At 36.3% G+C, this 24,347-nt stretch overlaps 1 protein-coding gene across 1 annotated transcript in view; it reads right to left on the bottom strand.

Annotated features, from left to right (window-relative positions):
- Nucleotides 1-1,473: 1,473 nt before the first annotated feature.
- Nucleotides 1,474-24,347, bottom strand: part of LOC107037277 (potassium voltage-gated channel protein Shal) — a 125,622-nt gene continuing 102,748 nt past the window's right edge. Inside the window, exons 5-7 of the mRNA XM_015255746.1 lie at nt 14,684-14,767; nt 7,822-8,079; nt 1,474-2,549 (exon numbers count right to left, since the gene is read on the bottom strand). Of these exons, the coding sequence (XP_015111232.1) occupies nt 7,942-8,079; nt 14,684-14,767 (222 nt within the window). The 3' untranslated portion in view covers nt 1,474-2,549; nt 7,822-7,941. The remainder of the gene's footprint in view (nt 2,550-7,821; nt 8,080-14,683; nt 14,768-24,347) is intronic.

The raw sequence follows: 24,347 nt of genomic DNA, 5'->3' as shown, positions 1-24,347 counted from the left end.
ATAATTTTCCCCCTTGTCTGTTCATTTTTTTTCCTTAAAGTGGCAATGACAGTGAAACACTTGACCCGAAAAACCATCAAAAATGTTGAAAAAGAAGGTAAAAAAATCCGAGTGGAAGAGACCAGAAGGGACGAAAACTCCGTAAATTTCGCTCCACTAAATTCGCGAATCATCCAGAAAAGTATAGAAGCAACAAGTTGATTTGAGAGGGCGCCACTCTAGCTGAGCTATACCCTCTCCATCCCCCAACCGATCTCTCCCAGTCATTTTCACATCTATATATAAACCTACCCACCCACAATATCGGCTTTTGTCTCACAGGCTTATCGCGAGGTACTTGGAGCACGTTATAACTCTTGCACTAACGTTTAATTATTTCCTATATCGACAATTTACTATTGATTCAGGGCACCTAGACGTGGACGCTTCTCACATTTTCATTACTAGTTATTTATTGGATTTTGACAATTTTCTTATTTCTAAATTCGAACGATCCTTTCAACATTATTAATTTCCTTTTTATTAATTCAGTCGTGGAATGATAAAACTTGACAAGTTTTTCGTTAACATTTTCCGAATGTCGACAAATATTGAACAATCTCGAAAATGGGTGATTAGGACATGAAGTTTCGAAATCCCCACTGGCAGAAAAAATTAACTTTATCAAGAGAATTTTATTTGAATCAACTATCATTTGGTTGTCAATTTTCAAATAAACATGATCTCATGGTGAATACCAGTTATTTCTTTTTGAGATACATTTGATTGGGAGAATTATCGAAATTCTTTAGAATTAAAATTCCCTTCATTTGTCGCAATAATGAGAGTATTTGATTTCTTTCTAGCCAAAAGTTTGCCAACTCCAGAAATTCGTTGGTTTACCCAAAAATCAAAATTATTCTCATGACTAAATACGTTGTTACCTCAATCAATACGATCATACGTTGTTCCAAGTAAACTATAACTGAAGTGAGCATTTCGTACGTCGAATGAAGATGAATATTGTTACGTGGAAAAAGTTTTGAGGTTGTAGTAAGATGTCGTTGAGTTGGAAGAAGTTTATATTTCTTGACTAAAAAAATCGCATTAGTTTACAATAACAGAATCACTGATTACGGCAATTCAACACAACCTTGGATATCACAAATTTCGTTCAATGTGATGTACGGAAAGCTCAATTTAAACATCGACTTCATTCGAGAAAACAACATTCAATTCATTCCTCGATGTAATCATCTCCTAGCTACTAATTTTTGATCAATTCATGATAGTAGAACATTTCTCGACTGGTGATTATGTATTTAAAAAAAACAGAACTTTCCCATTTTTGTGGTGAATAGGTACATGTAACTTGACGCTAAGGACTGTTTTATTTGATTTAAGTAAATGTATCTCAAGAAGAAATAATTGACATTCACTGTAGGATCTTATTTATTTGAAATTGATTCAAGTATATAACTTTTGTTACACGAAAGGAGCATCTCCATAACAATAATATTTTCTATCGTAGTTTCTCAATCCAATTCTATTGGATATGAAAAAAGTCTTTCGCATTAATTCAAATTTCAGTTTGATATGACAACGAAAATGCGTAAGAGTGCAATTTTGCCCTAAATTAACTCACCGAGGTGATTACACAATTAACAAAAATGATATTTACAACTCATTGCGTTCTACCACTCCACCAATCAATTAATTAAACTAATTATTCACCCGGACACTCTTCAATTCTTTCTCACTAAATCCCACATCCAGAGTTTAATCTCACTGGACAATTTTTGGCTTCTCCCTTTAATCATTGGAATTATTTAGAATTCATTCATATTCCTAATTTCATATTTTAATTAAATACTTTTTCTTCATTTCTTGAATCACTTTTTCCCTCCTTTTTACAATACTTTAATCGTTTTATTTGTAACGAGTGCGTCTGGCTCGACGGATAATTACATGAAAATTACAGGTTTAATTAATTAACTGAGTAATTAATTAAACAATTAGTTGCTAAGTATGACACTAGTTTCTTCATTACAAGATTATTTACAAAAGAAATCACGTCACCTAGATCATCGGCAAGTTTCTGTTATTCGTTAAGAATTGATTAATTTGTTTTATTTATTCAATTTAATTGTGATCGACATCGCATTGAGATTGGCGTTGAGAACGCACTTGAAACTATGATCAAATATTTCAAATTTATTCATTAGAATCCGCAGTATTGTGGCAATGATTGCATGCCAGATGTTTTTGTCGTCTGAAAGAACGAGGGTATTTTTAATTTAATTATTATTATTAATCAAGCGAATACAAATGAATTTTTCATCACCCTATCCCACGTTTTCTTCTAATTATTCGAGATAATTACGACGTTATCTATGGTAGGTTGGATAAAACCGTATTAGGCTAATCGTTTTTATCAATTTCGAATGTTGTATCGATGGGGATGATCTCTTGGGACTTCGTAGAGCCCAGTTTCCACACTAATGATAGTCTGGCTGCGGTGAGGGGTCCAGCTGTGACGTAATGACGACGATTATCCATCGTTAATGTTCCTAATGGAGAAATTATTATTTCCAGATTTTTTCGATTAAATCCTGATTTCAGGACTGTAGCGAGCCTCGATCTGTTGGGATTTATATTGAGGGAGGTGGATTGTGACACATGATGGATTTAACTTCAGAACACATGAATTTTTGCAGAATATCTAAAAAAATCCTCTCCAAACAAAGTCTTTATAGAAATTTCACCATCTTGCACGGATTTTCAAATCTCCATTGAAAAGACCCCTCGAAGAAACTAAATTCTTCTCGTTCCACCACTCCACCACTGCACAAATAGATGAATATTTGATCAATTGATGATAATCAATCATTACATCCAATATCCGTTTGTTTACAAATATTCAAAATGCTTCCATTCAATTATTCGCGACTGCCAACATCTAATCCATCATCACAGTTGATAGAATCAATATCTCCTAAATCGAAAAACTCATAATTGAATTTCCAGATAGATACAAAGTGAAATGAACAGGTAATGGGAATCGGGAAGTGCCACTCCGCAAAAGCCTCTTACACCCGCTGGAACGAGTGCCTCTGCTCGACAAAATGTAAATCAATCACTCAAATCGGCCTAGCTCAAGTAGAAAAGCCACTCCATCGATCAGACTACATTAAAACTCCCTCAAATTTTAATTCGAAACCTGACGACCTATCGAACAAAAAAATAGAGCTCCATTCACCGAACATAAATGTCCCTTTAAAAAGTAGAAAATGTATTATTGATCAGACGTAGGAGAACTGGTGCCTGTACCGCTCAGCGGGTAATATCGCCCACCCGTATTTCTCAGGATTGACGGAGATCATTTTTTTTCTTTTTTTATTATGCAAATATTTGATAACACCAAGTAATGTCAACAAAAATTTTCAGTTTTCTCCCGTGAAAACATCGTTAAAAAAATTCAAATCATTTCCTACCGAATTTTTAAAATGTTTTGACCCCAGAATTTCAGATTTTTCAAATTTTCAGTTGGCCCATAATTGAATAGAGTGCGAAATATATGTTCGTTATACATTTCCCGAGGGGCTGGTCACTTACAAAATCACTGGATCACTAGACTGGAAATCAAGGAACAAATCACCAGAAATCAATGGAAATCACGGGAAATCCAGTGATTCCCATTTTCGGTAGTGATTTCTCAAGATTTCTGAAAATCAATAGAAATCATAAAGAAATCAGGTGATTTCCGAAATCATTAGAAATTATAGATAAGTGTAAAATCAAAATTGATTTTGCAGCTTCAAGTCTACAATTTTTGTTATGTTACCGGTGCGTTTGAAATCATCCAATTCCTAAAAGTGACGCTATGAAGTTTTTGACATCCTTACGTATTGTAACGTCATGTAGAAAACTGTCATTATCGACAGATGCCCCCACTCTGGTCCCCAAATCAGCATTTCTAATGATTCTAATTGATTTCTAATGGTTTTGGTTTTCAAGAAATCATTAGAATCTACGAAAAATCATGAAAATTATCAGAAATCAAATGAGAACATGAGAACTAAGTGAATATGCTGCAAAATATCCCAAGATAAACTAAGATAAAAATCATTACCTGCTCTCAGGACTTGTCAATTATAATTAACACGAGCATGAATGATAAACCATCACAAACAGAAATAAAAGGCTTCCGAATAAATATAATTACTATGACATCATTATTTATTTAATATTTAAAAAGCGTTCGAAATATTCAGTCAAATATTCAATGATTAGCACTCAATAACCTAACACTTGTACAGAGAGTATGGACGCGTCTTCTAACACATTCACTTGAGTTTCTAATGTTAATATCATGAGATATTCGTCACATTTACAGTCAGATCGTCGTAATCTTCACCAGAAATATAATTAAACTACAAAAATATACTGATCGATTAAAGGTCTCATTAATTCAATAAATACATGTAACAATGGCTCTCAATCCTTATCCACAAATTCGTTATAATTCTTGAGAAACGAAATGATTGACCGTTTGGCTTGAGGGTCGGAAGGCAAGAGACCCGAAATTCGGGACCGAGGTGTCAGCTACTCACTGAGTGATCTTGCGCGGCTATCTCCAAAAGCCTGAACCTCGTCATGCTATTAATCGGGATTATTTCAAATTCATAGAATCATTACAACCCTTAAATTTCGATTCCATCGCTCACTGGCCGATAGGAATTGAATTACTTAATTAAATATGTTTAATGTTAATAAAAAATCTGTCCTCTTCACATCTTTGAGTAAACATCTCGAAGAACCCATTCTAACCGTTGATGACTGCTTGTACAGAGCAGGGCTGGCAAAACCGACTCATTTCCCTTAGGTGGGCGGTACATGCACCAGCTCCCCTATCAGAGGTAGAAACCTAAATTCCAAAATTTGAATTTTAAATCTTCTCCTGCAAAAAGATAAAAAAAACTCCTCTTCTCGTCTCTTTCTCTCTTCCATCCTCTCATGAATATCTCTAGTTAAAATTCGCGAATTCATTAATATCACAGAGGTACAATTTTTCCGACATTTTCCCCTCCCGAAAAACGGAAACAGAGATAGTGACAAAATACAGAAGCATCAGAGTCAGCCTGTGATTCGTCCTATCTACTTCACCCCCATGATCGATAAACACAACCGCATTGTTTCAAACTATTCCCTGCAAAACAGAGTCGCGAGTGTTGGCCCTCGTAAGCAATTCCAAATGCCTCTCACTATATCTCTCTGGCTCCATTCTCCCTTCATTCCACATCCGGCATCCAGAAACACCTTCGCCATGGTTTTTAGAGACAATGGACCCACTTTACATCGTCCCTGGAGCTCTGAATAAATGCGTCGCATTTTGTGTTCTGTTTTTTTTTTTTTCGTCGAAAATACAAGGACTACCGACTACACCTTCTGGGCCCATCTCCATTCTATCTTCACCCAAAAAGAAAATAACTAAATTTAAGATTTTAAAGGTTTAGAAATTAGATTTTTAAAGGTTTAATTTGAATTTGATCCAAGTATCTTTTACGGTTTCGTACAGGTGACACAGTTGATTCGACTATTTTCTATTTTATTTTATCGGCAGAAGTGGTACTTTACTCACGGATATAACAAGTACTTGGGATAAGTATTTTTCGAAATTTTCACAAGTGAAAAGTACCTTTAAGTACCGGTCGGTACTGGTGAAAAGTACATTTTTCATTGGGTGTATCAAGAAAATCGTCGTTGTCAAAAGTAATTTGCTGTCTCAGTGGACGAACAAACGTCAGAAACATGTCGTGACGCTGCACTTTCCACCAGAAATTGTCTTGACCTTCGACGGAGACCAGCATCACTCCTCCATCATCAATTATCATCAGGTTCTACTTCCTCTTCCTCAAAAATCATTCCGAGCCCTGAGACGCCGTCAGTTCATTCCTTCCTCCTTCCGCATCATCCTGAAGCATCAAGGGTCGATCCGCCGAAGGAAAATAAATGAAAAAAATCCGGATCACAATGGCGCCCGGATGCTTTCCTCCAATCCCGAAAAGCCTCCATCGACCTTTCTCTTCCTTCAGTTAATTTTATTTATTTTTCCTTATTTGCTCTATTTTCTCCCACTGTTTTGGAGAAAACGTGATGCTCCTTGCAGTCTTGAGAAAGAGGAGAGATAGAGACGGGTATTTCCGCAGCATTCGTACCAATCGGACTTTCTCCAGAGCGAGACTCTGAAAATTTCACTGTAGTGTTTTTGGAGGTGCCATTATTGGTCTCCTCCAGGCATAGCGTTGGAAGGATTTTTTCTTTTTCTCTTGCGATCCCTGATGATGGGATAAGAAAGGTGAAAGGGTCAGGGTTAATTAATTACCACTCTACGAGCCAAGTTTAGAGTCACGTCTGACCCTACGTTCAGTTGAACTACTTCAAAGGAATATAAATATCTTTTCGATTATCCTTTCCATTGACATCAAATGTATTATTTTTAGGTGTAAATGTGGTTGAATGCGTTGTCTTTATGCAAGTAACAAATTATTTTTTCAATTGGTGAATGAGTTGATGTTGCTGGGTCCGATAAATTACATTTGTAAACTCGCTTTGCTCGATTCAAACGCGGTTTTTGGGCAACAAACTGAAGGCGTTTATCCTTTCCATTGATGATGAATGGATTATTATTTTCTTCATTTCTGTTGGTGGAAACTTGGAATCACTGTTTTTTCTTTGAATATGGGCGGGATATGAATATTTTGGTCGAAAAATGTTTTTCATCTAAGAATATCAACTCATCAATTATCTGATGACAAAAAAACGAAACCCAAAACTCCTTTGGCAAATTTTAATCTGCCAAACGTCTTCGTTGAGTACCGAATTCAGCCTTCGACCTAATTTTCAATCCCCGGCGAAATCGGCTCAAGACACACTCGATTATGCAAGTGTTCATGCATATATCCATCGCTTTTCATTTCACGAAAGTGTACATGACACTCGCCTGTTTGTCAGCTTTTGAGGGAGACTGAGAGGCTGAGATTGAAGCTGGGAGGCAAAACGTAGAGAACACTCGATTATCGATGAGCTCAGCCGCTAACCTCTATTCAACACGCTACAGAGACATGCGCAAAGTTCCAATGCTCTCACTTCCACTTTATCCTCGACTGATACGGATTCCAGGCCGAAGGACTTCGATATTCTACTCCTTATTTACAGAGAGATCGCAAGTTGTATTCATTTTTGAAGTGTTTACTCGAGAACGGAGAAGTGATAGGGGAGCGAGAGTCGTTTCATTGAAAAACCAGGGAAATTTCCGCAGAAAAACAATATATGACGATCTTTTTCACTTACAAACTTGAAAAGATACAGCCGGAAGAAATATTCAACGCAAAACTTTCACGATTTGTATCTCGAAAGTTGTAGAATAGTCAGACGGTATTTTCCAGTTGAAATTTCTTTGGTTTTCCACTGAGACCATTTGAAGTTTTCGATCAGTTCAGGGACTAATTCAGAGGAAGTGGCGAAAGGGAGAATCAGCCACTTTGCTACGAAGTTTTTTATCAGATTTTTCAACTCCACTGCACTGTTAAAAGAATACTCCTTTAATTTTATCTAAAAATCTTGAAATAGCAATAAAATAGTGTCTTGGGACTGGGGATGGGGATTCTCACGATATCGGAAATGCTCTCCTCTAACCGGCAATTCGATTCCAATCGAATTTAGCCAATCACTCCCAAAAATTCGAGGCTCGCTACGTAATTAAATCCAACAAATGTCCACAAACAAAAATGAAAAAAAAATATAAATGAATAATTTTGAATTTGTTTTCAGTAGGCTCACCGTAAAATCGGCCAGACGGCCGTTGATTCGTTCAATCGAGCCAGAGGGCGATACAATCGTTGTTGTTGGCTGGGTGGATCAACGCGTTTGCGGTGTAGAAGAGATCATTCTCGATCGTACTCAAGCGCTCTCCGATAACGGTAGCGGTGGCTGCCCACCGGAAGTTGTCATAGCAGGCGTAGTGGTGTTGGTTGTGGGGACCGGAAGTGGCTGTAGGGCCTGCATGTCGCAGGTGTGGGAACCGCGCTTCTTAAGGTCCTGGAACAATTTTCATTTCGCAAATTTTTCAATTTGTTTTTGCTGTTTTTCTCATTTTCTCTTTGTGGAACTCTTTCTTTCGTTCAATTCAACTCAATTCTGTTAGTATAACTCATTCGTTCTTTCATTCGATCGCTTCCTCTCCCCCTCATCTCATCTCTCTCGTTATTTTTCTTTACTTTGTTATTTCTCTTCCTTCCCATTTTTCACTCTGACCTGAGGCGAAATTAGGAGAACAAAATGGAGGGAAACTTCAGCTTTTCTTGGATGTTTTTGGAGAGGAGAGGCAATACGTGAAGGTGAAAGACAATTTCCTTAATTATTTTTTATGTTTTTGATGTCGGTGGAAATGATAAAAATCTCAGGAAAGTGTACATGATATTTGGGAGAAAAATTATGGAGTGAAGTGATGAAAGAATTGACTACCTCCATTTTGAGAAACCACAGAATTCTCAGAGGATTAAGAAGTACGTTATACTTGTGAGGAATTTCGGAAGGTACTAAAGACACCAAATTTGATTCATCTGGTGTTAGGTTCATTAAAAAACGATAATCAGAATTTTAAGGACTTGAACCGCTTTATTTTGTGGATATGCATCTCCGAAAATTAAAAAAAACAAGATTTCTCAGGTTTCAGCGATGCATTTCTGAAAAATTGAGTAGACAGAATTCTTGGAATTTCGGTCGTATGTTTTTTATGAACCCAACAATGGATTATTGAAATGTGAGTCTTTAGCACATTGCGAAATTTCTAAGAGTTATGGAGTACTAAGGAGATTCCTTAAGGGAAGACCCCGGTGAAATTTCAACATTTTTCTTAGAGTTAGGAATCTATTGAGCCACTTTTAATGATGAGATGTTAAAAAGTGGAAAAATTAGATGAATAGAAAACGAAGTTTTTCTGTTTTATTTTCAAAATCGACCAAATGCCTCAATCTTCATCCGATTGACATTTTTCAAAAATATTTGTTAAACTTCAAAGAAAAAAATAGTATATTGTGTTACTAGTTTGTAAAGTTCCTCTTTTTCACATGTGTAACATATCCTATTTTTTGGTGGTACCTGCCGAGTTCACTGTTCGGAACAGTAATGGAGGTAATGTGGTTGTTTTTGTGCACGAGTGCGTAAAGTTCAAGAGCGTGCGTAACGTGAGCGAAGCTTTACGCACGAAAAGTCACTTCACGCACGCTCGTGAACTTTACGCACACCATGCGAAAAACAACCGCTTTACGCACACAAAACCGTTTCGAAAGTGCACTTTTCAGGCAGGAATCACAAAAACCCGTTTTAATCACTTGTGCGTAAAGTAAAATTTGTGTGCAAAATCCCACTTACTCCAACGAAGATTGAGGTTTCAGCGCGATCTCCCCTTAAGGTGCTTCGTGCAAAAAAGGTAAATAATGACTTTCATCTGAAATTCATATAGAATTTTTATAATCACAATTGAATTATCTATGAATTTTCTTAGAATTTTTTTAGATTTCCTTGTTAAGTTATTAACGATTGAAGTCGCTTCTTATACATAGGCTCTTATGGAGATTTTTCTGTTTAGCATGACACTGCTAGGGGAGGGTGGGGCAAAACGGCCCCCCTTCAATCGTCAATATTTTCCGATTCAATAATCCGATTGGGATGAGTTAGAGCTTGTTTTGAAGAATGAAAAATTATCTTCAAAATGAAGTTGGAACTGGAAATTTTCACAATGTCATTCACAAGTTATTGACAATTAAAGGGGGGCCGTTTTGCCCCACCCTCCCCTAGCAGTGTCATGCTAAACAGAAGAATCTCCATAAGAGCCCATGTATAAGAAGCGACTTCGATCGTTAATAACTTGAAAAGTAAATCTGAAAATTTTTTATGAAAATTCATAGATAATTCAATTGTGATTATAAATATTTTATATGAAGTCCAGATGAATGTCATTATTTACCTTTTTCGCAGGAAACACCTGAAGTGATTAAAGAAAAGATACCGAAAGACGTTTATCTATATTTGATTTTTCCTGCTCTAAAAATTCTTCTGATTTTTTCCTAAATCTCTTCGTTGTTTAGAAATCTTCAAAATTATGTCGTCGCCGTATAACCAAAGGCACGTATGTGGTGTATAAACATAGCTGTTACGCCCCTTTGACTCTACGACGACGATATACAAATCCGTTTCTTCCTGCAGCTAAAAAATTATTAATATCACAAGTGTCTCTAGTAGATTTAAAGAAAAATTTCAAAAGGTCGTTTTCCTCAACAGATGAAATAATAAGAAAAGTTATCTGACTTCTCCCAATTTCATGAACAACGGAGATAAATGTGTAACTAAAAAAATGGTATGAGTCGACTCTTTTTTATTTTATCACTCCACCGTTGAATCTCTTTGGATGAATAGAAAATCAATTTGCGATCAAGATTACCAGGACAAATTATTTTCTACACCCAAACGATTTTTCTTCTCAATGATAGGAGAAAAAAGGAGAGAGGAGCAATTGATCCTTCATTGACTCGAAAATAATCGTGCACACACCATTCGCTCACTTATGCATGAGAAATATAAATTCATTAATCATAACCAATGGAGAAAGGATATTAAAACAGTGAGAATCGTACAGAAAGAAATTGTGGAAGAAGTTGAGTGAGTAAATTCGGGGTGAAGTGGTTAAATTATCAATCGATTTTCCATGACTTTTTGAAGATTGATTATTTTTGATAAGCCGAGATTTTTGGAAGGTTTCTAAATCCATTGGTTTTACAGACATCAACAAAATAATCATTCATTTCCAGAACAAAATTGTAAATTATTTTGAAAACCTCTCCAAAATAAAAACAGCTCAGAGCAAAATGTATTGAAATGTCTCTTGTAAAGGACGATTGAATAAAAAATATATATTTTTACAATTTTTCCTACTATGAGAAAAAAATTACTATTGCAAAGGCACTATTTTCTTGAGAGAAGAATTAATTTTTTTAAGAGCTTATTTCTCCAGGCCAGTCATTCCCAGGTGATCCAAGTCCATCTCCAAATATTACAATTATCTTGAATTATGAGATGATTATGCTGCATATGATCTTGAACGAACTCCATTGACAATCATTAACATTTAGAATTATTCCAAATTATTTTACATAAGAAAATCTCAAATTTGAAAAAAATTGAAAAATAATTAAGGGTATTCTCAAGGTCATATATAGCATAATGATCTCACAATTCAACATAATTTTAATATTTGGAGATGTTCTGGAGAAATACGCTCTAAAAAAAATAAATCCATCTCCCAAGAAAATGATTCCTTGACAGAAGTATTTTTTTTTCTCAGTATAAGCCCACTCATTTTCCAAGTGTACGCAAAACAATTATTCAACCCCAAAAAATGAACACTGCAGATTATGTTACAAATATCCCTAAAAAAATTCAAAGAAAAAATTAGACCTTTATCATAGCCCACAATAACCAAAATCATCAAGTCAATTTTTTCGCCTTAAAATTTTTCCACTTCACAAGAGAATCCACTGGTTGCATCAATCAAATAAATTACAGGATGCAGTGCACTTGTGCATTAATGATCCAACGAAAAACTCAACCCAACTAATATAATTGAATCAACGTGAATAAATATTATACCAGTAAATATTCATTAATAAAATATTCAAATAGCTTGTGAGATGTGATTTAAACAGTAAACATTGAAAACTACGAGTCTACAGGGGAAAGACAACAACAACTACTGAACAACCGGACTAAGAGGGGTGGAGAGCTGAGGGTTCAACTATAATAATGCCTTTTGGCTCTGGCACATGAAGGTTTGTGTATACCTGCTGTGTATACGACGCTGCGGCTATTTAAATATTTACAAATGTACTGTGCAGTGCAATGCAAACGTGACTCTGTGCAACTCGAGCGTCATTCGACTTTTGGAATAAACAGTAGCGAAGTAAATGGAGAAAGAGAGAAGAGGGTGGAATGAGGGGATGGAAATATGAAAATAAAAAGTTGAGAAAAAGAGCGTGCAATTCTCCCTATTCTTTGCGAACGATTCTCGAGCACATTGACAATGAGGTCTCACGTAATTTTCAATTCTTTTTTTCTTTTTTTCATTATTTCTTCACTCCTCTCGTTCTCATTGTCCGTTGCAATTGCCTTCGTTAGACCTCATTCGCAGCTGTCACAGTTGATATTTCAGCGATGAATATTTCAGCAATGAATCGAGTGAATTTTCCAAAGGCCAAATCAATAAATTCGGGATTAATTCCACTTTTGTTTCGGGAATTATCGAATCCTTCGTTTCAGTGAGTTCTATTTTTTTATTTTATTGAGCTGGTGTGACGAATGAGTGGAGGGATGATTTCCTCCGCTCTTCTGAGGTTCTTGATTAATTTTTGTGATGAATTGGGGTGGGAGGGGAGAGTTTCCACTTTAATTGTTGAGTTTTTCAATGGATTTCGGGGGAGAGAGTGGAGGGTTGGATTGAGAGTTATGTGATTGTGGAGCGAGGGAAATTTCCCCGGGAAAACATCTGATGACCTATTTATGCACTCGAGGTATCGAGATACAGGAGTGGGTTTTAACTGTGAAAAATGGTGGGGCTGTGAGTGATGGAGCAAAAATGATCGTCATGCTGCGTTTTTCAGGAGATGGCTTGTCGACTTTTCAATGAGACACTCAACTCCCCATTTCTCCACTGTAGCTTTCTGAGATGTTTTGAGAATTAACAATCCTGCAGTGAAGTTGTGGAATCTAATAGAACAAAACTAGAGGATTCTTTGTATTTTTAAATTCAAAATTATATGGATGACGCACAATTTTAGCGAGGAATATCACGGACATTTTTATGCCAATTTTATTTTTCCACAAGATAGATTTTTTTATTTTTTGCTGTAATCTTTCCTTTTTCTGAGTGTTTAGGAAAAAAAACATTTTTTTTGTCTGTTCACTTGACTTAGTGAATGTCTCAGAATCTGACCGGTTTGAAAAAAAAAAACAAAAAATACTTGTCTTGTGTAAATTCGTAATCTGATATTTTCACGTAAATCTCTTCCTTTTTAAAATATCCTTGCAAAAATATCCCAATTGGGTTTTTTTTCTTGACTTGAATGATCAAATCTTGGAGGGAAAAATCAGAGAACTTTTTTAATAAATAATTGAACTATTAATAAATAATGTCTTCTGGAATTTTCTCCGATACCAAGTATTTTCGAATTAAATGATAATGCTGACTTCACCACAAGATGAAACCTGATCACATCATTTCCAATAAAATTGTGTCTTCAAGTGATGAATAATAAAAACGCGCTACACTGTTAGAATTTTTTAGCTGGAATTTCCGGTGCTCTTTTTGGAAATTTTGAGCAAATGACAGTTCCACTCAAATTTCAAGTTATTTCGTTGTTGAAAAATTAACAAAATCGACATAATTACGGAAAAATAATTTCTTGAGTGAAAAACATGCATACGTATTCGATATATGTTCGGCGCAAAAAATGAATTCAATCGTTCCATGAAAATTAACAAAGATCAGGAAAATTTAGGTGATTACATTCTTGAATTGTCAATTAACGGATAATTCAGAGTAATTTGGTACTAGTAATGCTGCGAGAGACTTCACGAGACTGCACTTTGGAGAAATGGTCTCAGACTCAATGAACACGGAAGTCTTTGGTTTCGTCTCAGTCTTGAAAGAAACTGTATCATTTCCTCTTATTATGACTTGGAGAAAATTCATCCCACCTCGGTCTCAACTGAGGTTAAAAAACTATGAAATGAATCAATTCAATTTTACTTAGTTTGCAAAATTGCTTTCTTGTCATCAAGAAATTGTCCTCGTCTTTAGGACAAGTACAAAATTCCATTCCACTCCAAAGTATTGTTTCGTAATGACTCATGAAGTCTCTCGTGGCATTACTATTTACTACTGAATATTCCTGCTTTAATTAAAAATCCGCATAAGTTAAGGAATCCTCGTCTTCTTGCTGCTCAAAAATTTTGAATTCCCTTGAATTTTCAATGAATTTCGTAATTTTATGTTTTTTTCTAACAGTGTAGCTCTATCTGTTTATCCAGTGCACGAAAACCAAAAGAGTGGTTTCCTCCACCCCTCAGAAACTTGCGTGACCATCACAACTTCAAATGAATCCAAACAAAAAATAGAAAATGCAGAGAGAAATACAAAGCGAAAGAGAATATAATATAGCATTCACCAGCCCGAACATCCCTCCCCGTCACCCACTCCCCAAAATTCTTCATCCTTCATGTACCACGTGTTACGTAGACCAGATAATCATCCCCTCATCATGCGTGAAGATGATCCCATCGATAAAATACCTCAAACATCTCCCAATGTTCCTCAAAAGTGAGTGAAAAAAAGAAATCAAGTTAAAGCACTAAAGCGTGCGTTCAGCCTCCAAAGCCATGTGACCAAAACATAATTTTCCAAATCAAGTGGAAAAAGCCAATGCAAGCACAACGAACGTCATCACCTCATCCTCGAAGAAGTGTCATATCAACAATTAAACAAAACGTTCATCAGTGACACGTGTTTTTGCTGCTCGAAACATTTTTTTTCACATTGTATTAATCAATTGTGTTAATTAACTCGTCTCGTTTTCCAACGGTTCTTTACCTTTTTTCGCACTTGTATGCGATCACCGTATACTAGCACCACTCTATCCTTGCTCTCGTTCGATGTTAGCTGATACGAAAGGCTCTAAACGTGTTTCATTGGCACGTGTATTTTTTTATTCCCAATCAATTGAATTATTCATTCAGTCGCGACAGCCATCGTTCAATTTTTCAATGGAGTTTCATCCATTTTTTAAAATGTTCTCCAGGTGGCGTCATGGCGAGTCAATTGCACAGGTGTCCATTGGATAATTTGGTCAATTATAACGTGTTTTGTTGAGACAGAACGGAATGGAGAGACACTCGGATGGAGGAAGAGCGTGAGAAACGATGGTTGCAGAGTTGATGATGTAAATTAATGGAATACGAAATGAAATGGTCCAGGGTTGACGCCCCGATGACGTGGGTTTCCAGGCGGCGGTGGAGACGGTGAACAGCAGGATGATAGTTGGATGATGATGGCGAGACGTTCAGACACATCATGGATGGCACGGAAATAGGGAAATAGAAGAATTTGATTGATTTATGATGGTTTTTCGTGGTTTACACATTTTTTTTCTTTTTCTAGGTTTTTTTTTTCAAGTTTTGCATCTAGATTTTTTGGGTGGCAAGTGGCTGCATGGAATCCCATGCAATCTTCGTCCACTTGAACTCAATTTTTGTCGGTTTTTTAGTCTTATTCGTGTGGAATCGATTCCTTTGACTTTTTTGGCGATTTCTTAAATTTTGAGTTTTTTTTCGTTTCTTTAGTTTATGCGAGAGGGAATGTCTCAGAACGAGGCCTCGACGAGGTATGTCCCGTCCATTGCGACACCCGTCTGTCCGCCCTGGCCAGTTGAGGCCTCAGCAACTGTTGCTGGGATGTACTGCTGAAATCCACACCACAAACAACACACTACATTGTTGCACGCCAGTCACGCCTAAACTAACGATTTCCGAGTTCATTGAGATCTACGGGGGTTTTCTAGGTTGTTTTACGGTTGGGGTTTTTATACCGGATAACGGCCTATATGAAAAATATCTAAACACTCTTTACTATCGTGGAATTTCTAAGGGGAAAATATTCAGAGGACAGATATGCTAGGGGAGCTGGTGCCTGTACCGCCCACCGGGTAATACCGCCCACCCATATTTCTCAGGATTGGCGGAGAAAATTTTTTTTCTCTCTTTTTATTATGTGAATATTTGATAACAGCAAGTAATTTCAACAGAAATTTTCAATTTTCTTCCGTGGAAACACCGTTAAAAAAAATCCAAATCATTTCCTACCGAATTCTAAAAATATTTCGACCCGAGAATTTAAGATTTGTCAAATTTTTAGTTGATCCATGATGGAATGTGAAATGGAGTGCGAAATGTATATTCGTTATACATTTTCACATCCACTGTGCCTTTTCGATAGCAGAAAAATATCTTTATCAGTTATTATTGGCAATTTTATCGGCCTTCGCATTTGTAGGTGATTCCGTCCAGAGTTTGGGAGTAATGCCGCCCAGGGTTTCTATAGGGCTGCCAGATTCTGCAGCTAGAGGGCGATCGAGTGACAGCTCGATTGTTTAACGTAGTCGGTGGCCACTAGAACATTGGGTAAGTTCAGGATAACTTATTATTCACGTGAAATAAAAAAAAATGAAGTGTAAATTTTTCTTAAATTGGTGCCAAAGAATGGAAACGAAGGATGAAAATAGGAAAAATTATTACAGACCGACTATTATATAATAATTAGTCGGTCTGTATTGCTCAAAAAATTCATCAAAATAAGGTGGCGGTATGGGACGCATGCCGGGCGGTATTACCCTCAAAGTTCGATTCCATCATTCACTGGTCAATGGAAATTGAATTACATAATTAAATATGTTTAATATTAATAAAAAATCCGTCCTCTTCACATCTTCGAGTAAATACCTCGAAGAACGCATTCTAACTGTTTATGATTCCTTGTAGAGTGCGAGGCTGGAAAAAAGACTCACTTCCCTTAGGTGGGCGGTACATGCACCCGCTCCCCTAGTAATTTCATTTAGTCGTGTTTTATACTGCGCCTTATGCATCAAAAAATCCACTTTTCGATTCGTGAATCGATACTGGGGATTGGGTAAAGAGGATTTTCTTTATTCCGTTATTGACGAGATCAGAGGGGATGAATTTTTTCCGGTCATGAATCGATTGAGATGAAATTGTCGGGCATTTTTTGCAACTTTTTGCATAAAATTACTAGGTCAGGGGATAACAGATTAATCAGAGAAGTGTAATATTGGGGTTAAATCATTCTACTACTCGTCAGTTATTGAATTGTAGTGATGATGAGTTGTCCTAGCTGAAATTATCGGAAAACATATTTTGAGGCTATTTCCTCAGCTGCAGAAAATATCTTTAGATAGGTACCACAGAGAAAAAAGTTTGATAAGGTTATCATTACGTGAGTTATATTGATCAAATTTTATCATTTTCAATTTTTTTTGCTTTTATACAAGTCATTTTCAAAAAATCACAACCCCCTCAATTATCCATATTTTTCAATTTTTCTTTTTTCAAAATATTTGTCTAATCGCCATCTTCTCAGAAAAATATTGAGACAAAAATCCCCAGCATCCACTTTTCTGATCTGCCGATTTGGCGTGGATCTGCTCATATGCGGAATTTTATTGTATTATTAACTTTAAATTTGAAACTTTATGATTACTTTCCTAGTTTAAATCTAAATCAATGTCGCCCCCCTCCCCTGTGAAGTACTACTGAACCATCCTTCAAATTTCAATTTTGTTCCAACAGTGTTAAAAATAAATCCTGATTCATTCCAATGATGTCACCTATTAGCGATTGAAGACGGTCAGTTTCACCTCATGTTTTCCTAATGGATCAATTATTCCGATAATGACAAGCAGTCATAGATTTTTTTTCAGAAAATTCTATTACATAAACAGAATTCTCCTAACATTTTTCCATGAAACTCATTGTTCTCTGAATACCGAATGAATTAACAAATTCATAACTACAATACGCATTTATTTTTTGTAAAAATTACCTGAATGGGAAAGATATCAATATATAACAGCAGATGAAGAACATATATATACATAAAACATGGTTTCAAACCATTTTACGTCCGCAGATAAATGAATTCACCCAAAACCAGAATAAAGTGGATTTTTTAATAAGTTATGAGATTATCTAATATTGATGATACTACGTTTTCCTCAAGAGCCTACGCAATAAATCTTTCATGAATTCCCTTCGAAAATACCTGAGGATAAACTCAGTCTTCACGTCGTCTTGCACTCGTTACAATAATTCAAGGAGAAAATGTGATTCAATATTTTTTTTTCTTCCCTTTTTTCCACTTCATTAGGAACGATTACGTAAATTATCCATTAAAGTGGACAAAACTGTCAGGAGTTGGATGGGCGGGTGAAGTTCCAACGGATGGAAACTACCGGAGGAAATTAATTATTTTGCGGCGGGGTGAGTTAACAGGGGAATCTCGTTTCGTTTCGTCCAACTGGAACGATCAGTGTAATTAGTTTCACTCGGTTACATGTTTGCCTGATGTTACGAAAATTTTTAGGGGATTCTAATGGTTCAACTTTTGGAACTTAAGCAATATTGGGGGAGGGTCGATCAGGACTTTTAGAAAATTGCGATAATACTATACATAATGTATTCAATAATTCAGCTGTGGGGGGGGGAGGTGAAACATAACAGAACAGAACAAAATAAATCAATTTTTCACATCTTGTTGCATACGAAATTACTCCAGTAAAGAGGGATTTTAGGAGAAAATTTTAAAGGACTTCATTTGTTGGCGATTGTCTCAACTTCTCAAAAAGTTTTTTGATATTTTTAAATTAAATCACTTTAGTTTTAGATAAAATCCGGGAGTGAGAATTCATGACCTTTTATTACTCGACGACAGAATTATCACATAAAGGAAATGGAAATAAATATCGAGTCAGAAATATCGAGCTCGTTAAAAAATATATGAATCGTTGCGTAAAGAATTTTGAAATTGTTGATTTTAATTTTTTTTCCGTTCCGGCGGGCGCAAAGTTACATTTCCCTCCCGCTTCGCGGGAGGGAACTCTGACTTTGCGCCTATACGCCGAGACGGAAAATCGCGTTCTAACCACGGGAAGTAAAATAAAGGACCCTCAGCCGCGTGCTTACCAACCTCGCCTTCGGCTCGGCTGGTAATTGCACTGCCGGCTGAGGATCCCTTATTTTCCCTCCCTAGGTTAGAAATATACTATTCTGGTCAATTCAAGAATGAATGTTTTTGAACCAAACAATAGGATATTTCTAACCTAGGGAGGGAAAATAAAGGAAATTTCCTCGATTTTACCTTTTTTCTAATTATTTTTAACTTTGTTCTCTTCGTAAATGTGATTCATTTTGAAGTCATTTTTCTAACGCCATATTTCAACCGTAAGTAGTTTTATTACACAATTAGGCAAATCGACTAAAATCAATGGAACAGTGATTTTCAGCCCCATTGATGTCACCAACTTCCCTCCCTGAAATCCGAAGTTTCACTTGATATTTTACTCGATATTATGAGAGGTTCAGCAGTGAATGATTTAGGATTCGGGGGGAGATTCAACGACACGAAAATCGAAAATAGCTCCAACGTCATGGGGGCAGACACACGTTAATGTCATTGATTTCGGTCCAATCGCAAGGGTGGCAGGTCTCCCAAGATTCATACCCTCGTTGCATGAAATATTCACGGCTACATGACACGATTCCATGTGGAACATTTCAAAGTTTTGCGATGGATCATTTTTAAGCGAGGGGTGACAGTGAAAAATTCTCACGCACGGTGATTTAAAATTCCTCTTGATTTTGGTTGTTCGTTTTGGTTGTTGTTCGATTGCATGTGTGAGTTATGGGAATCGGAAAAATATCCATCGTTCGACAAATTTTGTTTTTTTTTTGTAGCAATCAATAAAGTGATTTTTCTGTTCCCAATAATTGAGAACATTTTTTACTTTAATTTTGAATTCTCTGAGATTGATTATTCCAATTTTGCGTGTTACAAGAAAAATATCTCCAAATGTTTAAAATAAAGATTTTCTTTGTAGATTGTAATTTTTTTTCAATTAAATGAATGAGTTTAAATGAGTTTTCTAAAGTTGTTGTTGTTAACGTTATTTGTTAAGGGGATACGTCGGTGAAATTTAAAAATCTTCACTGGGCCTTGGGACCCACTGAACAGTTTGTGATGTATGACGGAATATGCGAATAACTAGGGAAAATCACGGTCTCGATCGATTTTGCCCCTTATAACCACAAAAAGCTTCATTCTTTACTGTTTTTACTTTCAAAAAGCTCCTTGCGCCGTAGTTTTCATACGATTTTACCTTTTTTTAAATGTTCGTTACATTTAAAACAATAAAGTTGAGCATCCGTTTTACTTTATTCGCAATAGATCAAGAATAAATGAATTATGAAAAATTTTCTTTTGAACCCTCCTTTTCGCTTCACTCTGGCATTTTTTTGATAAAAATTAGATTAAACATAATTACAATGTTCAATTACTAAAAACAATGAATTTTTAGTCCTACTCTAGAGAAAAATTTGTGAAATTCAAAAATCATTTATTCATGATCTATTGCGAATAAAGTAAAACGGATGCTTGACTTTATTCTTTGGAGTGTAAGGAACGTTTTTAAAAAATGGTCAAATCGTTTCAAAATAGCAGATTTGGTGAAGAATTATAGAAGCCATTTCTTGTAACTGATGATTTACCCCACAAAATATTTTTCCGATAAATTCCTCTCCCTACGGTGAAAAAAATGCGGAAAAAGTACCATGAAAAACACGTATTACGTTATTTAACGTAACTGTGATGCATCGCTCCTTATTCACAGGAATCACTGCTCCCCGCGCAATTTTTTATGGAGCGTCACGTAAAAATTACGTTTCTCCACGTAAAAACTACATTTCAATTTTTAAAATTTCCAGAAGCCGAGAGGGAAAATTTATTGTTCGCTACGAATTTTTTTCATGTCTTTACGTAAAAATTCCCGAAATACCATTTTACCTCACTTTACGTTTTGTCCACCTCCAAATCCACTTTTATTTTTACACCCTCCACTAGTTTTTACTATCAAACTGATTAAACCCAGAAATTTGTGACGCATTCCCCCGAAACCATAATATTTTTCAACGAAAAAACACCTCCATCGTTCATCCAATATTTAAAAAATTAAAAAAATACACCATTTTTATTTCACAGGCATTGTTCAATATGGAAAAATATTTTACGACTTAATGAAACGAGACACAACATTTTATGTACAATTTTACAGGAGTAATGGGTGTGATAAACTTTTCCAAAACACCAATAAACTGCAACTTTAAAATTTGTAAATTCAACACGTAAATTTCCCAGGAGAGCAACAGCCAAAGAATTCAACATTAAACCTTGATAAATTCATAACAGGGTAGTCATACCAGAATAGATTAGGGCTATAAACGACAAACGGCAAGATAAAGGGGAGGGAGGCAAAGATGTCAACGACTCATTACTGGGTCAGTAACGGGGCACAAAAGGACAGAGATAAAAAGGGGTGAGGGGGGTGTGATTGACGGAGCACTTTGAGGTTTCATTTTTTTAAGTGGAGTGGGGGAGTAACGGACACTCAAGATTCAATTTCGTCTTGCCTGGCTCATCTGAAGTGGATGCCCCTCCCGATGCTCCTTCCTCTGTGCATTATTCATAAAACGAACTCGTGTTACATTATAGCATGTGCCAGTATGGAAACCTGTAGGTTAATGTAATTTCGTGACAATCCATTGTTCCCGTTGTGACGTAACTAATATTCAGAATAGTTAGTCGAAGCTTCGTCCGTATTTCTCCGGGGGAATTTAAACGGAAGGGGAGTTTCATTGTTCTCGAGCCGTAATTCAACCGCTAAACACGAAAATTTTCTATTTCCAAGTAACGGTTTCAATGTCTATTAGATTTCTTGAATATTATTTTTTTTTGTCAGATTGTTTGATGTTTTCACCGTCAGTTACGGGTGTCAAATTAGTTTTGTTGGCTGTCTTTCCAATTATTGAAACAATATTAAAATGCATCAGAGACATGGCAATGCCGCTCGAATCATTCCTATGGTGATTTCAAGTTGGTAAACTTGCGGATAGGAATCAAATGTCCGAGCGCCATCGCCCGGACTTTCTAGGAGCGACTCTCGTGTAGCACACGTGTGGCTAATGGCTAATGGTTTTTGCAGAGGTGAAAAAAGATTGATAACTTGCGATATATTAGCCTGAATTTATGTCAATGAATTTTCTCGGATCAGAACATTCGAACAGGTCGGCATGTTCGGATAAAATATTATAATTTCTCAATCTTATTTCAGCAATTTGACGTCGTTGATTTTGTGTCTTAATTCCTCAACATGAAGAAGAATATAACGTTTAACATTGGTCAACAGAATATATTGCTAAGTCCGTTTACCTGTAGCAACTACAATTGGTCTGAAATATTTCAGGAAAATGGAAAATTTCATTCATCGAAACTATCAATAGCCAATTCGGCTAATAAAACTGAACGATGGAGTCATGAAATTCCACAGAGCTTCTCTGCAAACAAACGAATGTATCAAATTTTACGGAAAAGTCCTTTTTAATCTGCAAAACTTGAAACATTAATTCGTTTGTAACGAAGCTACCTAGCAATATCCGATAATTTCGAAGGTATCACGGTATTACTACTGGTAACAAAGTCGTCTCCTGTAATTTTCCACCAGAAATTTTTCTAGCTATCGACCGAAATTATTTTCAACCTGAGCAGCATAAAAATGCTCATCTTCCATAACTCAGCAATTCCATAAATACTGAAGTACTCGATCTTAACCAGATGGCTGGCTTCCGGGCTGAATAAAATCCAGAATTTCTGATTCGCCACGGTTTTATGGTACATGAAACAGTTTTACGTCGCAAGATGGCCACTTCCGCTTTATCTCCGCATCACAAGTGGTGTCGCTCCCTTATGAAAGAAACGGTGGCGGAGGCCAGAAATGTATAAAATACATGAAAGTTTCCACGTAAAAAGTGGAGGGCCATTTTCTTATCCCGATTCGACGGACCTAAGAGACCGGAAATGATCGAATCACCTACGTAAGTCCTTCCGGTACGAGTCTGAGACATCCTACGAGCGTTAAAAAAATGTGAGAAATGCTCCCGGAGACGTCCACTCGCTCAAACGTACCTCGAAGGTTCTTTGTCATCCCCTTCTCCCCCTCCCCCGCTCGACTGGTACTCAATTCTACTCTTTACGACTCAATCTCTCACTCTACACCTCAATCTACTCTTCAAATTGAGGAAATATTGATCCACCTCGCAATTTCACTTTCAAGAGTTTTTTTATGGGTGTGTAAATTGAAAGGTCACTAGAATACAATGAATTGAAAGAGTGCTCTGAAAGAAACTTTGAAGAGGGAACACTTCCATTAAGTGAACGAAATATTAATCGGAAACTGGAAAATATAAAAGAAATAGAACCTGAAAATTCACCGACGGCGGTGGCTGTGTGGTGAGAGTGTGGGATTGGTTGTGGGAGATCCGGGTTCGCTTCCCGGCTGAGGGGGCCAAAATTTGTAAATTTCTAAATCTCACGGTTTCATTGTCGAGTCGGAGCCTCGCAAGAGACGACTCATTGCTGCGCAATGAAATCACTCTCGGCATGTGAGAGTGGAACAGGCAGATTCTTTCTATCTGTTTATGAGTATTTACCTTTCGTACAGTCAAATTTGCCACGATTTTCTAGGCAATTTTTATCCAACTTTTCACTCCTTGCATCTTTTCTATCAGTATATTCCACGCGAATAATCAATTCAGATTATTTTCATTTAAAATCGGGATGTGATTTATTCACTCCAATATGGTATGGTACTCGAGATCTGCTAGATGATTCTCAATTCAAATATATGTACAGTCCTCTCAAAACTCAGTTTTTCTCTCTGGTTGGTTTCAGTATCAAATATGCAGAATTTATCACGGGTGTAGTGATAAATCGAGCGAGAAGTTCGCTGACGTATATTCCAAAGGTACTGAAGCCTTTCCGAGATCAAATAAAATTAAATAAGAAGGTGCGAAAGCGTCTGCAGCCGCGGTGAATCTTAAAAGTAAGAGGTAGTTCAAGCTTCTCCGACTTTCTGCTATTTCTGGGGTTATCAGTGAATAATTCACGAGGTATTTCAATTCGTGAACTTAAAGTGAGTTTTGTTGAGTATCTTCTGATTTTCGTCGTAATTAACTCATCTACGCCAACTTCGATAATTTATTGACTCATGAGAATTCTACATTTTTCAATCAAGACCGTGTACACGGAGGAAAAAGTTGAAGAAAAATTACCGAATAAGTGGAGTAATCGTGGAGCAAACTCGATTTTCAGAACTTTTTCACCTTCTCTTGGAATTCTTTCTATAGGAAAACTTGAGCATGAATTTTTCAAGTTTTTTTCGCTTGGATCCTATAATGCAAAACGAAAAAAAATATAGCGGAAAAAACTTAGAAAATCAATACCCAATAATTTTAATAGGAAAAATCTCAAGAGAAAAATTCAAACAAAAAAATCGAAATCTGTTGACTTTTTCCTATCAAATATCTAATAGAATCTACGCAAAAAATTAATAGAATTTTAATGAGAATTCACTAGAATT

This window comes from Diachasma alloeum, unplaced genomic scaffold (assembly GCF_001412515.2).
Source record: "Diachasma alloeum isolate Michigan unplaced genomic scaffold, Dall2.0 Dall_scaffold_00216, whole genome shotgun sequence".
Taxonomy (NCBI): domain Eukaryota; kingdom Metazoa; phylum Arthropoda; class Insecta; order Hymenoptera; family Braconidae; genus Diachasma; species Diachasma alloeum.
The sequence above is the reverse complement of the archived record's forward strand: the minus strand, read 5'-3'. Positions and strand labels throughout refer to the sequence as shown.